Source organism: Oncorhynchus keta, chromosome 37 (assembly GCF_023373465.1).
Source record: "Oncorhynchus keta strain PuntledgeMale-10-30-2019 chromosome 37, Oket_V2, whole genome shotgun sequence".
Classification (NCBI taxonomy): Eukaryota; Metazoa; Chordata; class Actinopteri; order Salmoniformes; family Salmonidae; genus Oncorhynchus; species Oncorhynchus keta.
In genome coordinates this window covers 18,963,338-18,976,515 of record NC_068457.1, presented here as the reverse complement: position 1 = coordinate 18,976,515, position 13,178 = coordinate 18,963,338, and the positions used below count along the sequence as shown (strand labels likewise).

The window sequence follows — 13,178 nt, the reverse complement described above, 5'->3', positions numbered from 1 at the left end:
ACATGAGGTCGTTGTGCAGTCCTATATGATGACATGTAGAGCTGCTCTGCCATCAGCATGAGGTCGTTGTGCAGTCCTATATATGACATGTAGAGCTGCTCTGCCATCAGCATGAGGTCTGCTCTGCCATTGTGCAGTCCTATATATGACATGTAGAGCTTGTGCAGTCCTATATATGACATGTAGAGGTCATTGTGCAACATGAGGGTCATTGTGCAGTCCTATATATGACATGTAGAGGTCATTGTGCAGTCCTATATATGACATGTAGAGGTCATTGTGCAGTCCTATATATGACATGTAGAGGTCATTGTGCAGTCCTATATATGACATGTAGAGGTCATTGTGCAGTCCTATATGACATGTAGAGCTGCTCTGTCATCAACATGAGGTCGTTGTGCAGTCCTATATATGACATGTAGAGCTGCTCTGCCATCAACATGAGGTCGTTGTGCAGTCCTATATATGACATGTAGAGCTGCTCTGCCATCAACATGAGGTCATTGTGCAGTCCTATATATGACATGTAGAGCTGCTCTGCCATCAACATGAGGTCATTGTGCAGTCCTATATATGACATGTAGAGGTCGTTGTGCAGTCCTATATATGACATGTAGAGCTGCTCTGCCATCAGCATGAGGTCATTGTGCAGTCCTATATATGACATGTAGAGGTCGTTGTGCAGTCCTATATATGACATGTAGAGGTCATTGTGCAGTCCTATATATGACATGTAGAGCTGCTCTGCCATCAACATGAGGTCGTTGTGTAGTCCTATATATGACATGTAGAGCTGCTCTGTCATCAACATGAGGTCGTTGTGCAGTCCTATATATGACATGTAGAGGTCGTTGTGCAGTCCTATATATGACATGTAGAGCTGCTCTGCCATCAACATGAGGTCGTTGTGCAGTCCTATATATGACATGTAGAGCTGCTCTGTCATCAACATGAGGTCGTTGTGCAGTCCTATATATGACATGTAGAGCTGCTCTGCCATCAACATGAGGTCGTTGTGCAGTCCTATATATGACATGTAGAGCTGCTCTGCCATCAGCATGAGGTCGTTGTGCAGTCCTATATATGACATGTAGAGCTGCTCTGCCATCAGCATGAGGTCGTTGTGCAGTCCTATATATGACATGTAGAGCTGCTCTGCCATCAACATGAGGTCGTTGTGCAGTCCTATATATGACATGTAGAGCTGCTCTGCCATCAACATGAGGTCATTGTGCAGTCCTATATATGACATGTAGAGCTGCTCTGCCATCAACATGAGGTCATTGTGCAGTCCTATATATGACATGTAGAGCTGCTCTGTCATCAACATGAGGTCGTTGTGCAGTCCTATATATGACATGTAGAGGTCGTTGTGCAGTCCTATATATGACATGTAGAGGTCGTTGTGCAGTCCTATATATGACATGTAGAGCTGCTCTGCCATCAGCATGAGGTCATTGTGCAGTCCTATATATGACATGTAGAGCTGCTCTGTCATCAACATGAGGTCGTTGTGCAGTCCTATATATGACATGTAGAGGTCGTTGTGCAGTCCTATATATGACATGTAGAGCTGCTCTGTCATCAACATGAGGTCGTTGTGCAGTCCTATATATGACATGTAGAGCTGCTCTGCCATCAACATGAGGTCGTTGTGCAGTCCTATATATGACATGTAGAGCTGCTCTGCCATCAACATGAGGTCATTGTGCAGTCCTATATATGACATGTAGAGCTGCTCTGCCATCAACATGAGGTCATTGTGCAGTCCTATATATGACATGTAGAGGTCGTTGTGCAGTCCTATATATGACATGTAGAGGTCATTGTGCAGTCCTATATATGACATGTAGAGCTGCTCTGCCATCAACGTGAGGTCGTTGTGTAGTCCTATATATGACATGTAGAGCTGCTCTGTCATCAACATGAGGTCGTTGTGCAGTCCTATATATGACATGTAGAGCTGCTCTGTCATCAACATGAGGTCGTTGTGCAGTCCTATATATGACATGTAGAGCTGCTCTGCCATCAACATGAGGTCGTTGTGCAGTCCTATATATGACATGTAGAGCTGCTCTGCCATCAGCATGAGGTCGTTGTGCAGTCCTATATATGACATGTAGAGCTGCTCTGCCATCAGCATGAGGTCGTTGTGCAGTCCTATATATGACATGTGGAGCTGCTCTGCCATCAACATGAGGTCATTGTGCAGTCCTATATATGACATGTAGAGGTCATTGTGCAGTCCTATATATGACATGTAGAGGTCATTGTGCAGTCCTATATATGACATGTAGAGGTCATTGTGCAGTCCTATATATGACATGTAGAGGTCATTGTGCAGTCCTATATATGACATGTAGAGGTCATTGTGCAGTCCTATATATGACATGTAGAGGTCATTGTGCAGTCCTATATATGACATGTAGAGGTCATTGTGCAGTCCTATATATGACATGTAGAGGTCATTGTGCAGTCCTATATATGACATGTAGAGGTCATTGTGCAGTCCTATATATGACATGTGGAGCTGCTCTGCCATCAACATGAGGTCATTGTGCAGTCCTATATATGACATGTAGAGGTCATTGTGCAGTCCTATATATGACATGTGGAGCTGCTCTGCCATCAACATGAGGTCATTGTGCAGTCCTATATATGACATGTAGAGGTCGTTGTGCAGTCCTATATATGACATGTAGAGCTGCTCTGTCATCAACATGAGGTCGTTGTGCAGTCCTATATATGACATGTAGAGCTGCTCTGCCATCAACATGAGGTCATTGTGCAGTCCTATATATGACATGTAGAGCTGCTCTGTCATCAACATGAGGTCGTTGTGCAGTCCTATATATGACATGTAGAGCTGCTCTGCCATCAACATGAGGTCATTGTGCAGTCCTATATATGACATGTAGAGCTGCTCTGCCATCAACATGAGGTCGTTGTGCAGTCCTATATATGACATGTAGAGCTGCTCTGTCATCAACATGAGGTCGTTGTGCAGTCCTATATATGACATGTAGAGGTCGTTGTGCAGTCCTATATATGACATGTAGAGGTCGTTGTGCAGTCCTATATATGACATGTAGAGCTGCTCTGCCATCAGCATGAGGTCATTGTGCAGTCCTATATATGACATGTAGAGCTGCTCTGCCATCAACATGAGGTCGTTGTGCAGTCCTATATATGACATGTAGAGCTGCTCTGCCATCAGCATGAGGTCGTTGTGCAGTCCTATATATGACATGTAGAGCTGCTCTGCCATCAGCATGAGGTCGTTGTGCAGTCCTATATATGACATGTGGAGCTGCTCTGCCATCAACATGAGGTCATTGTGCAGTCCTATATATGACATGTAGAGGTCATTGTGCAGTCCTATATATGACATGTAGAGGTCATTGTGCAGTCCTATATATGACATGTAGAGCTGCTCTGCCATCAACATGAGGTCGTTGTGCAGTCCTATATATGACATGTAGAGCTGCTCTGCCATCAGCATGAGGTCGTTGTGCAGTCCTATATATGACATGTAGAGCTGCTCTGCCATCAACATGAGGTCGTTGTGCAGTCCTATATATGACATGTAGAGCTGCTCTGCCATCAGCATGAGGTCGTTGTGCAGTCCTATATATGACATGTAGAGCTGCTCTGCCATCAGCATGAGGTCGTTGTGCAGTCCTATATATGACATGTGGAGCTGCTCTGCCATCAACATGAGGTCATTGTGCAGTCCTATATATGACATGTAGAGGTCATTGTGCAGTCCTATATATGACATGTAGAGGTCGTTGTGCAGTCCTATATATGACATGTAGAGCTGCTCTGCCATCAGCATGAGGTCGTTGTGCAGTCCTATATATGACATGTAGAGCTGCTCTGCCATCAGCATGAGGTCGTTGTGCAGTCCTATATATGACATGTGGAGCTGCTCTGCCATCAACATGAGGTCATTGTGCAGTCCTATATATGACATGTAGAGGTCATTGTGCAGTCCTATATATGACATGTAGAGGTCATTGTGCAGTCCTATATATGACATGTAGAGGTCATTGTGCAGTCCTATATATGACATGTAGAGGTCATTGTGCAGTCCTATATATGACATGTAGAGGTCATTGTGCAGTCCTATATATGACATGTAGAGGTCATTGTGCAGTCCTATATATGACATGTAGAGGTCATTGTGCAGTCCTATATATGACATGTAGAGGTCATTGTGCAGTCCTATATATGACATGTGGAGCTGCTCTGCCATCAACATGAGGTCATTGTGCAGTCCTATATATGACATGTAGAGGTCATTGTGCAGTCCTATATATGACATGTGGAGCTGCTCTGCCATCAACATGAGGTCATTGTGCAGTCCTATATATGACATGTAGAGGTCGTTGTGCAGTCCTATATATGACATGTAGAGCTGCTCTGTCATCAACATGAGGTCGTTGTGCAGTCCTATATATGACATGTAGAGCTGCTCTGCCATCAACATGAGGTCATTGTGCAGTCCTATATATGACATGTAGAGCTGCTCTGTCATCAACATGAGGTCGTTGTGCAGTCCTATATATGACATGTAGAGCTGCTCTGCCATCAACATGAGGTCATTGTGCAGTCCTATATATGACATGTAGAGCTGCTCTGCCATCAACATGAGGTCGTTGTGCAGTCCTATATATGACATGTAGAGCTGCTCTGTCATCAACATGAGGTCGTTGTGCAGTCCTATATATGACATGTAGAGGTCGTTGTGCAGTCCTATATATGACATGTAGAGGTCGTTGTGCAGTCCTATATATGACATGTAGAGCTGCTCTGCCATCAGCATGAGGTCATTGTGCAGTCCTATATATGACATGTAGAGCTGCTCTGCCATCAACATGAGGTCATTGTGCAGTCCTATATATGACATGTAGAGGTCGTTGTGCAGTCCTTATATGACATGTAGAGCTGCTCTGCCATCAGCATGAGGTCATTGTGCAGTCCTATATATGACATGTAGAGGTCGTTGTGCAGTCCTATATATGACATGTAGAGGTCATTGTGCAGTCCTATATATGACATGTAGAGCTGCTCTGCCATCAACATGAGGTCGTTGTGTAGTCCTATATATGACATGTAGAGCTGCTCTGTCATCAACATGAGGTCGTTGTGCAGTCCTATATATGACATGTAGAGGTCGTTGTGCAGTCCTATATATGACATGTAGAGCTGCTCTGTCATCAACATGAGGTCGTTGTGCAGTCCTATATATGACATGTAGAGCTGCTCTGCCATCAACATGAGGTCGTTGTGCAGTCCTATATATGACATGTAGAGCTGCTCTGCCATCAACATGAGGTCATTGTGCAGTCCTATATATGACATGTAGAGCTGCTCTGCCATCAACATGAGGTCATTGTGCAGTCCTATATATGACATGTAGAGGTCGTTGTGCAGTCCTATATATGACATGTAGAGCTGCTCTGCCATCAGCATGAGGTCATTGTGCAGTCCTATATATGACATGTAGAGGTCGTTGTGCAGTCCTATATATGACATGTAGAGGTCATTGTGCAGTCCTTATATGACATGTAGAGCTGCTCTGCCATCAGCATGAGGTCATTGTGCAGTCCTATATATGACATGTAGAGGTCGTTATGCAGTCCTATATATGACATGTAGAGGTCATTGTGCAGTCCTATATATGACATGTAGAGCTGCTCTGCCATCAACATGAGGTCGTTGTGTAGTCCTATATATGACATGTAGAGCTGCTCTGTCATCAACATGAGGTCGTTGTGCAGTCCTATATATGACATGTAGAGGTCGTTGTGCAGTCCTATATATGACATGTAGAGCTGCTCTGTCATCAACATGAGGTCGTTGTGCAGTCCTATATATGACATGTAGAGCTGCTCTGCCATCAACATGAGGTCGTTGTGCAGTCCTATATATGACATGTAGAGCTGCTCTGCCATCAACATGAGGTCATTGTGCAGTCCTATATATGACATGTAGAGCTGCTCTGCCATCAACATGAGGTCATTGTGCAGTCCTATATATGACATGTAGAGGTCGTTGTGCAGTCCTATATATGACATGTAGAGCTGCTCTGCCATCAGCATGAGGTCATTGTGCAGTCCTATATATGACATGTAGAGGTCGTTGTGCAGTCCTATATATGACATGTAGAGGTCATTGTGCAGTCCTATATATGACATGTAGAGCTGCTCTGCCATCAACATGAGGTCGTTGTGTAGTCCTATATATGACATGTAGAGCTGCTCTGTCATCAACATGAGGTCGTTGTGCAGTCCTATATATGACATGTAGAGGTCGTTGTGCAGTCCTATATATGACATGTAGAGCTGCTCTGCCATCAACATGAGGTCGTTGTGCAGTCCTATATATGACATGTAGAGCTGCTCTGTCATCAACATGAGGTCGTTGTGCAGTCCTATATATGACATGTAGAGCTGCTCTGCCATCAACATGAGGTCGTTGTGCAGTCCTATATATGACATGTAGAGCTGCTCTGCCATCAGCATGAGGTCGTTGTGCAGTCCTATATATGACATGTAGAGCTGCTCTGCCATCAGCATGAGGTCGTTGTGCAATCCTATATATGACATGTAGAGCTGCTCTGCCATCAACATGAGGTCGTTGTGCAGTCCTATATATGACATGTAGAGCTGCTCTGCCATCAACATGAGGTCATTGTGCAGTCCTATATATGACATGTAGAGCTGCTCTGCCATCAACATGAGGTCGTTGTGCAGTCCTATATATGACATGTAGAGCTGCTCTGTCATCAACATGAGGTCGTTTTGCAGTCCTATATATGACATGTAGAGGTCGTTGTGCAGTCCTATATATGACATGTAGAGGTCGTTGTGCAGTCCTATATATGACATGTAGAGCTGCTCTGCCATCAGCATGAGGTCATTGTGCAGTCCTATATATGACATGTAGAGCTGCTCTGCCATCAACATGAGGTCATTGTGCAGTCCTATATATGACATGTAGAGGTCGTTGTGCAGTCCTTATATGACATGTAGAGCTGCTCTGCCATCAGCATGAGGTCATTGTGCAGTCCTATATATGACATGTAGAGGTCGTTGTGCAGTCCTATATATGACATGTAGAGGTCATTGTGCAGTCCTATATATGACATGTAGAGCTGCTCTGCCATCAACATGAGGTCGTTGTGTAGTCCTATATATGACATGTAGAGCTGCTATGTCATCAACATGAGGTCGTTGTGCAGTCCTATATATGACATGTAGAGGTCGTTGTGCAGTCCTATATATGACATGTAGAGCTGCTCTGTCATCAACATGAGGTCGTTGTGCAGTCCTATATATGACATGTAGAGCTGCTCTGCCATCAACATGAGGTCGTTGTGCAGTCCTATATATGACATGTAGAGCTGCTCTGCCATCAACATGAGGTCATTGTGCAGTCCTATATATGACATGGAGAGCTGCTCTGCCATCAACATGAGGTCATTGTGCAGTCCTATATATGACATGTAGAGGTCGTTGTGCAGTCCTATATATGACATGTAGAGCTGCTCTGCCATCAGCATGAGGTCATTGTGCAGTCCTATATATGACATGTAGAGGTCGTTGTGCAGTCCTATATATGACATGTAGAGGTCATTGTGCAGTCCTATATATGACATGTAGAGCTGCTCTGCCATCAACATGAGGTCGTTGTGTAGTCCTATATATGACATGTAGAGCTGCTCTGTCATCAACATGAGGTCGTTGTGCAGTCCTATATATGACATGTAGAGGTCGTTGTGCAGTCCTATATATGACATGTAGAGCTGCTCTGCCATCAACATGAGGTCGTTGTGCAGTCCTATATATGACATGTAGAGCTGCTCTGTCATCAACATGAGGTCGTTGTGCAGTCCTATATATGACATGTAGAGCTGCTCTGCCATCAACATGAGGTCGTTGTGCAGTCCTATATATGACATGTAGAGCTGCTCTGCCATCAGCATGAGGTCGTTGTGCAGTCCTATATATGACATGTAGAGCTGCTCTGCCATCAGCATGAGGTCGTTGTGCAGTCCTATATATGACATGTAGAGCTGCTCTGCCATCAACATGAGGTCGTTGTGCAGTCCTATATATGACATGTAGAGCTGCTCTGTCATCAACATGAGGTCGTTGTGCAGTCCTATATATGACATGTAGAGCTGCTCTGTCATCAACATGAGGTCGTTGTGCAGTCCTATATATGACATGTAGAGCTGCTCTGCCATCAACATGAGGTCGTTGTGCAGTCCTATATATGACATGTTGGATTCACAAAGAGATCATGTTACAGATAGTATATTCCATTCAAATTGTGCTGCATTACTGTATTACTGTATTACTGTATATTCCTCATACATATCATGATTCTCATTTACCTTTACAATAGTTGCTATATTGTTCTGAATGAGATGCCGTAACAAAAGTAAAGAACAAGTACAATTTATAACACTGTGGACCTGTTTACATTAGGCTGTACTCTCTGACCAGCCTCTTCCATTATAACACCATGGTTTATAACACTGTGGACCTGTTTACATTAGGCTGTACTCTCCGACCAGCCTCTTCCATTATAACACCATGGTTTATAACACTGTGGACCTGTTTACATTAGGCTGTACTCTCCGACCAGCCTCTTCCATTATAACACCATGGTTTATGACACTGTGGACCTGTTTACATTAGGCTGTACTCTCCGACCAGCCTCTTCCATTATAACACCATGGTTTATGACACTGTGGACCTGTTTACATTAGGCTGTACTCTCCGACCAGCCTCTTCCATTATAACACCATGGTTTATAACACTGTGGACCTGTTTACATTAGGCTGTACTCTCCAACCAGCCTCTTCCATTATAACACCATGGTTTATGACACTGTGGACCTGTTTACATTAGGCTGTACTCTCCGACCAGCCTCTTCCATTATAACACCATGGTTTATAACACTGTGGACCTGTTTACATTAGGCTGTACTCTCCAACCAGCCTCTTCCATTATAACACCATGGTTTATAACACTGTGGACCTGTTTACATTTTATGACACTGGGACTGTACTCTGTACTCTCCAACCAGCCTCTTCCATTATAACACCATGGTTTATAACACTGTGGACCTGTTTACATTAGGCTGTACTCTCCAACCAGCCTCTTCCATTATAACACCATGGTTTATAACACTGTGGACCTGTTTACATTAGGCTGTACTCTCCAACCAGCCTCTTCCATTATAACACCATGGTTTATAACACTGTGGACCTGTTTACATTAGGCTGTACTCTCCAACCAGCCTCTTCCATTTTATAACACCATGGTTTATAACACTGTGGACCTTACATTAGGCTGTTTACATTAGGCTGTACTCTCCAACCAGCCTCTTCCATTATAACACCATGGTTTATAACACTGTGGACCTGTTTACATTAGGCTGTACTCTCCAACCAGCCTCTTCCATTATAACACCATGGTTTATGACACTGTGGACCTGTTTACATTAGGCTGTACTCTCTGACCAGCCTCTTCCATTATAACACCATGGTTTATAACACTGTGGACCTGTTTACATTAGGCTGTACTCTCCAACCAGCCTCTTCCATTATAACACCATGGTTTATGACACTGTGGATAACCTGTTTACATTAGGCTGTACTCTCCAACCAGCCTCTTCCATTATAACACCATGGTTTATGACACTGTGGAGTTTACATTAGGCTGTACTTCCATTCCATTATAACACCATGGTTTATAACACTGTGGACCTGTTTACATTAGGCTGTACTCTCTGACCAGCCTCTTCCATTATAACACCATGGTTTATGACACTGTGGACCTGTTTACATTAGGCTGTACTCTCTGACCAGCCTCTTCCATTATAACACCATGGTTTATGACACTGTGGACCTGTTTACATTAGGCTGTACTCTCTGACCAGCCTCTTCCATTATAACACCATGGTTTATAACACTGTGGACCTGTTTACATTAGGCTGTACTCTCCGACTAGCCTCTTCCATTATAACACCATGGTTTATAACACTGTGGACCTGTTTACATTAGGCTGTACTCTCTGACCAGCCTCTTCCATTATAACACCATGGTTTATAACACTGTGGACCTGTTTACATTAGGCTGTACACCATGGTTTATGACACTGTGGACCACATTAGGCTGTACAGCCTCTTCCATTATAACACCATGGTTTATAACACTGTGGACCTGTTTACATTAGGCTGTACTCTCCGACCAGCCTCTTCCATTATAACACCATGGTTTATAACACTGTGGACCTGTTTACATTAGGCTGTACTCTCTGACCAGCCTCTTCCATTATAACACCATGGTTTATGACACTGTGGACCTGTTTACATTAGGCTGTACTCTCCGACCAGCCTCTTCCATTATAACACCATGGTTTATAACACTGTTTATAACACTGTGGACCTGTTTACATTAGGCTGTACTCTCTGACCAGTCTCTTCCATTATAACACCATGGTTTATAACACTGTGGACCTGTTTACATTAGGCTGTACTCTCCAACCAGCCTCTTCCATTATAACACCATGGTTTATGACACTGTGGACCTGTTTACATTAGGCTGTACTCTCCGACCAGCCTCTTCCATTATAACACCATGGTTTATGACACTGTGGACCTGTTTACATTAGGCCACACTCTCCGACCAGCCTCTTCCATTATAACACCATGGTTTATGACACTGTGGACCTGTTTACATTAGGCTGTACTCTCCGACCAGCCTCTTCCATTATAACAGGGACTCTTACTCTTTGCCTTTCTCCATCTTCCTCTATTATGTCTTCCCCTAACACCACACCCAGCAATCTTACACATCTTCTTATTTCTCTTCCACGAGCATGTAGCTGCTGTTCAGGGTTGTGATGTTCAAAAATGGTTGTGATTTTGCTCTATATATATGCTTCCAAACCTGATTGGTTGATTGGTAAGATTGTGATTCCTATTTCATTACTATGTCACCTGGCAGGTCATTTGCCCATTTCGCAGACATCACACACATTCCATGTCATAGATATTTATGGAACAAACATGAACGTCTGACTGATTTTGATCATTGAATGGATCATTTTGACTGTGACGGCTCACACGATGAAAGAATGGTTAGAAGTTGTGAAGAGTAGGATCATTTCACTGAGAATCAACTCATCAGATTTGATCAGCAAGTCATGTACATGTAGTTATTGTGCCAATTGCAGTCAATTGTACTTACTCTTTGGCACACGTGCCAAAACACGTGCAATTTGCTTAAATGAATAAGAAATTCAAATCTGGTGTGAACAAGAAATAATTGTTCAGAGATTTGAACTTATTGTTTAAAAAAATAATAATTAGCGTTCGAGAATTGAGCCAAAGCGATTGAGAAAAACTGTAAACGCCTGGAGACGTGGGGGAATTAAGAGTAAATGAAATAATTTAGCATAACCCAACACCAGGGTAACTGGTTGTTTCGCCAACAGACTGCGTGTGGCTCTTACTTTAACATGTCCACTCCGTCTGGTGTGGTGGGTTGGTTGTAACGTCTCATGTAGTCATGCATAGCAGAGAAACTCTTCCTCATGTAGTCCTCTGCAGAGCTCTCTCTGACTGTCCCAAACCTGAACCCACGGGATGGGTGGTGCAGCTGGGGGGGGGGGAGACAGGGGGAGGGGGAGAGGGGGAGGGGAGGGAGGAAGAGGGGGAGGGGAGGGAGGAAGAGGGGGGGAGGGAGGAAGAGGGGGATTCTTTTAAGGTAAGGAGAATACATTAAGAAGTATTCCACATGAAGAAATGAGAGGCCTGTACACAGAATATTGCTTCTCCCCAGTGGGAGAATGTTCGGATATTTCAACTTCAACAGTCTTCGTCATGTCTGACAGGTATCAAAGCTAAAACATTGTATTTTTGGTTTCAGGAGTAAACCACTGGTGGGAGAAGCAATATTCTGTGTACGGGCCTCTCTCCTTTTATTCACAAGGAGAACACATTTAACTCATTGTCTGAATCCTATCAGCTACTGTACTATCCCTGATCCAGTCTGTTATGCCATATTCAGTCATGTTCATTTCCACATTGTAACTCGTGTTTGTGTGTGTTTGCATATAAGTGCGTATATGTTTACCTGTGTGTGTGCGCACCGCCATGTGTGTGTGTGTGTGTGTGTATACCTTCTCGTCATGAATCCCAGACACCTGTTCAAAGGTTTTCTCCCCCACCATGACAGCAGCCAGGTTAGCTGTATAACTGGACAACACCAGCAGACAGAAGATGGCCCACAGGTTCATCAGGAACCTACTGGTCCAACACTTAGGAGTCTGGAGAGGAGGGAGAGAGAGGGAGGGGGAGATAAAGAGGGAGGGAAGGATGGAGAGAGAGAAAGAGGGAGGGAAGGATGAGAGAGAGAAAGAGTAGAGAGATATAGAGAGAGACAGAGAGAAGACATATTTGGTTAATTTGATTATTCAAACCTTCTCTTCCTCCATCCTTCCACCTCCTCCCTCCCATTATTCCTCCCTCCTCCCTCCCATTATTCCTCCCTCCTCCCTCCCATTATTCCTCCCTCCTCCCTCCCATTATTCCTCCCTCCCCCCTCCCCTCATTCCTCCCTCCTCCCTCCCATTATTCCTCCCTCCTCCCTCCCATTATTCCTCCCTCCTCCCTCCCATTATTCCTCCCTCCTCCCTCCCATTATTCCTCCCTCCTCCCTCCCATTATTCCTCCCCCTCCTCCCCCTCCCATTATTCCTCCCTCCTCCCTCCCATTATTCCTCCCTCCTCCCTCCCATTATTCCTCCCTCCTCCCTCCCATTATTCCTCCCTCCTCCCTCCCATTATTCCTCCCTCCTCCCTCCCATTATTCCTCCCTCCTCCCTCCCATTATTCCTCCCTCCTCCCTCCCATTATTCCTCCCTCCTCCCTCCCATTATTCCTCCCTCCTCCCTCCCATTATTCCTCCCTCCTCCCTCCCATTATTCCTCCCTCCTCCCTCCCACAGTACCTTAGTAGCGACAGTGCGTCCAAACAGGATGGCGTAGCAGAGGTTGAGGGCTGAGGAGTAGGAGAACACTCTGAGTCTGTTCCTGCCATGAGGAGTCATACCTGGATCAACACAACACTGGAGTCAGCTGTGTGTGTGTGTGT

General features: G+C 44.5%; 1 protein-coding gene across 1 annotated transcript in view; it reads right to left on the bottom strand.

The window, feature by feature from the left end:
* The window catches only part of LOC118379242 (glutamate receptor ionotropic, NMDA 3B-like), a 52,459-nt gene that overhangs the window by 31,991 nt on the left and 7,290 nt on the right, over positions 1–13,178 (bottom strand). Inside the window, exons 8-10 of the mRNA XM_052499471.1 lie at positions 13,036–13,136; positions 12,207–12,353; positions 11,538–11,683 (exon numbers count right to left, since the gene is read on the bottom strand). Of these exons, the coding sequence (XP_052355431.1) occupies positions 11,538–11,683; positions 12,207–12,353; positions 13,036–13,136 (394 nt within the window). The remainder of the gene's footprint in view (positions 1–11,537; positions 11,684–12,206; positions 12,354–13,035; positions 13,137–13,178) is intronic.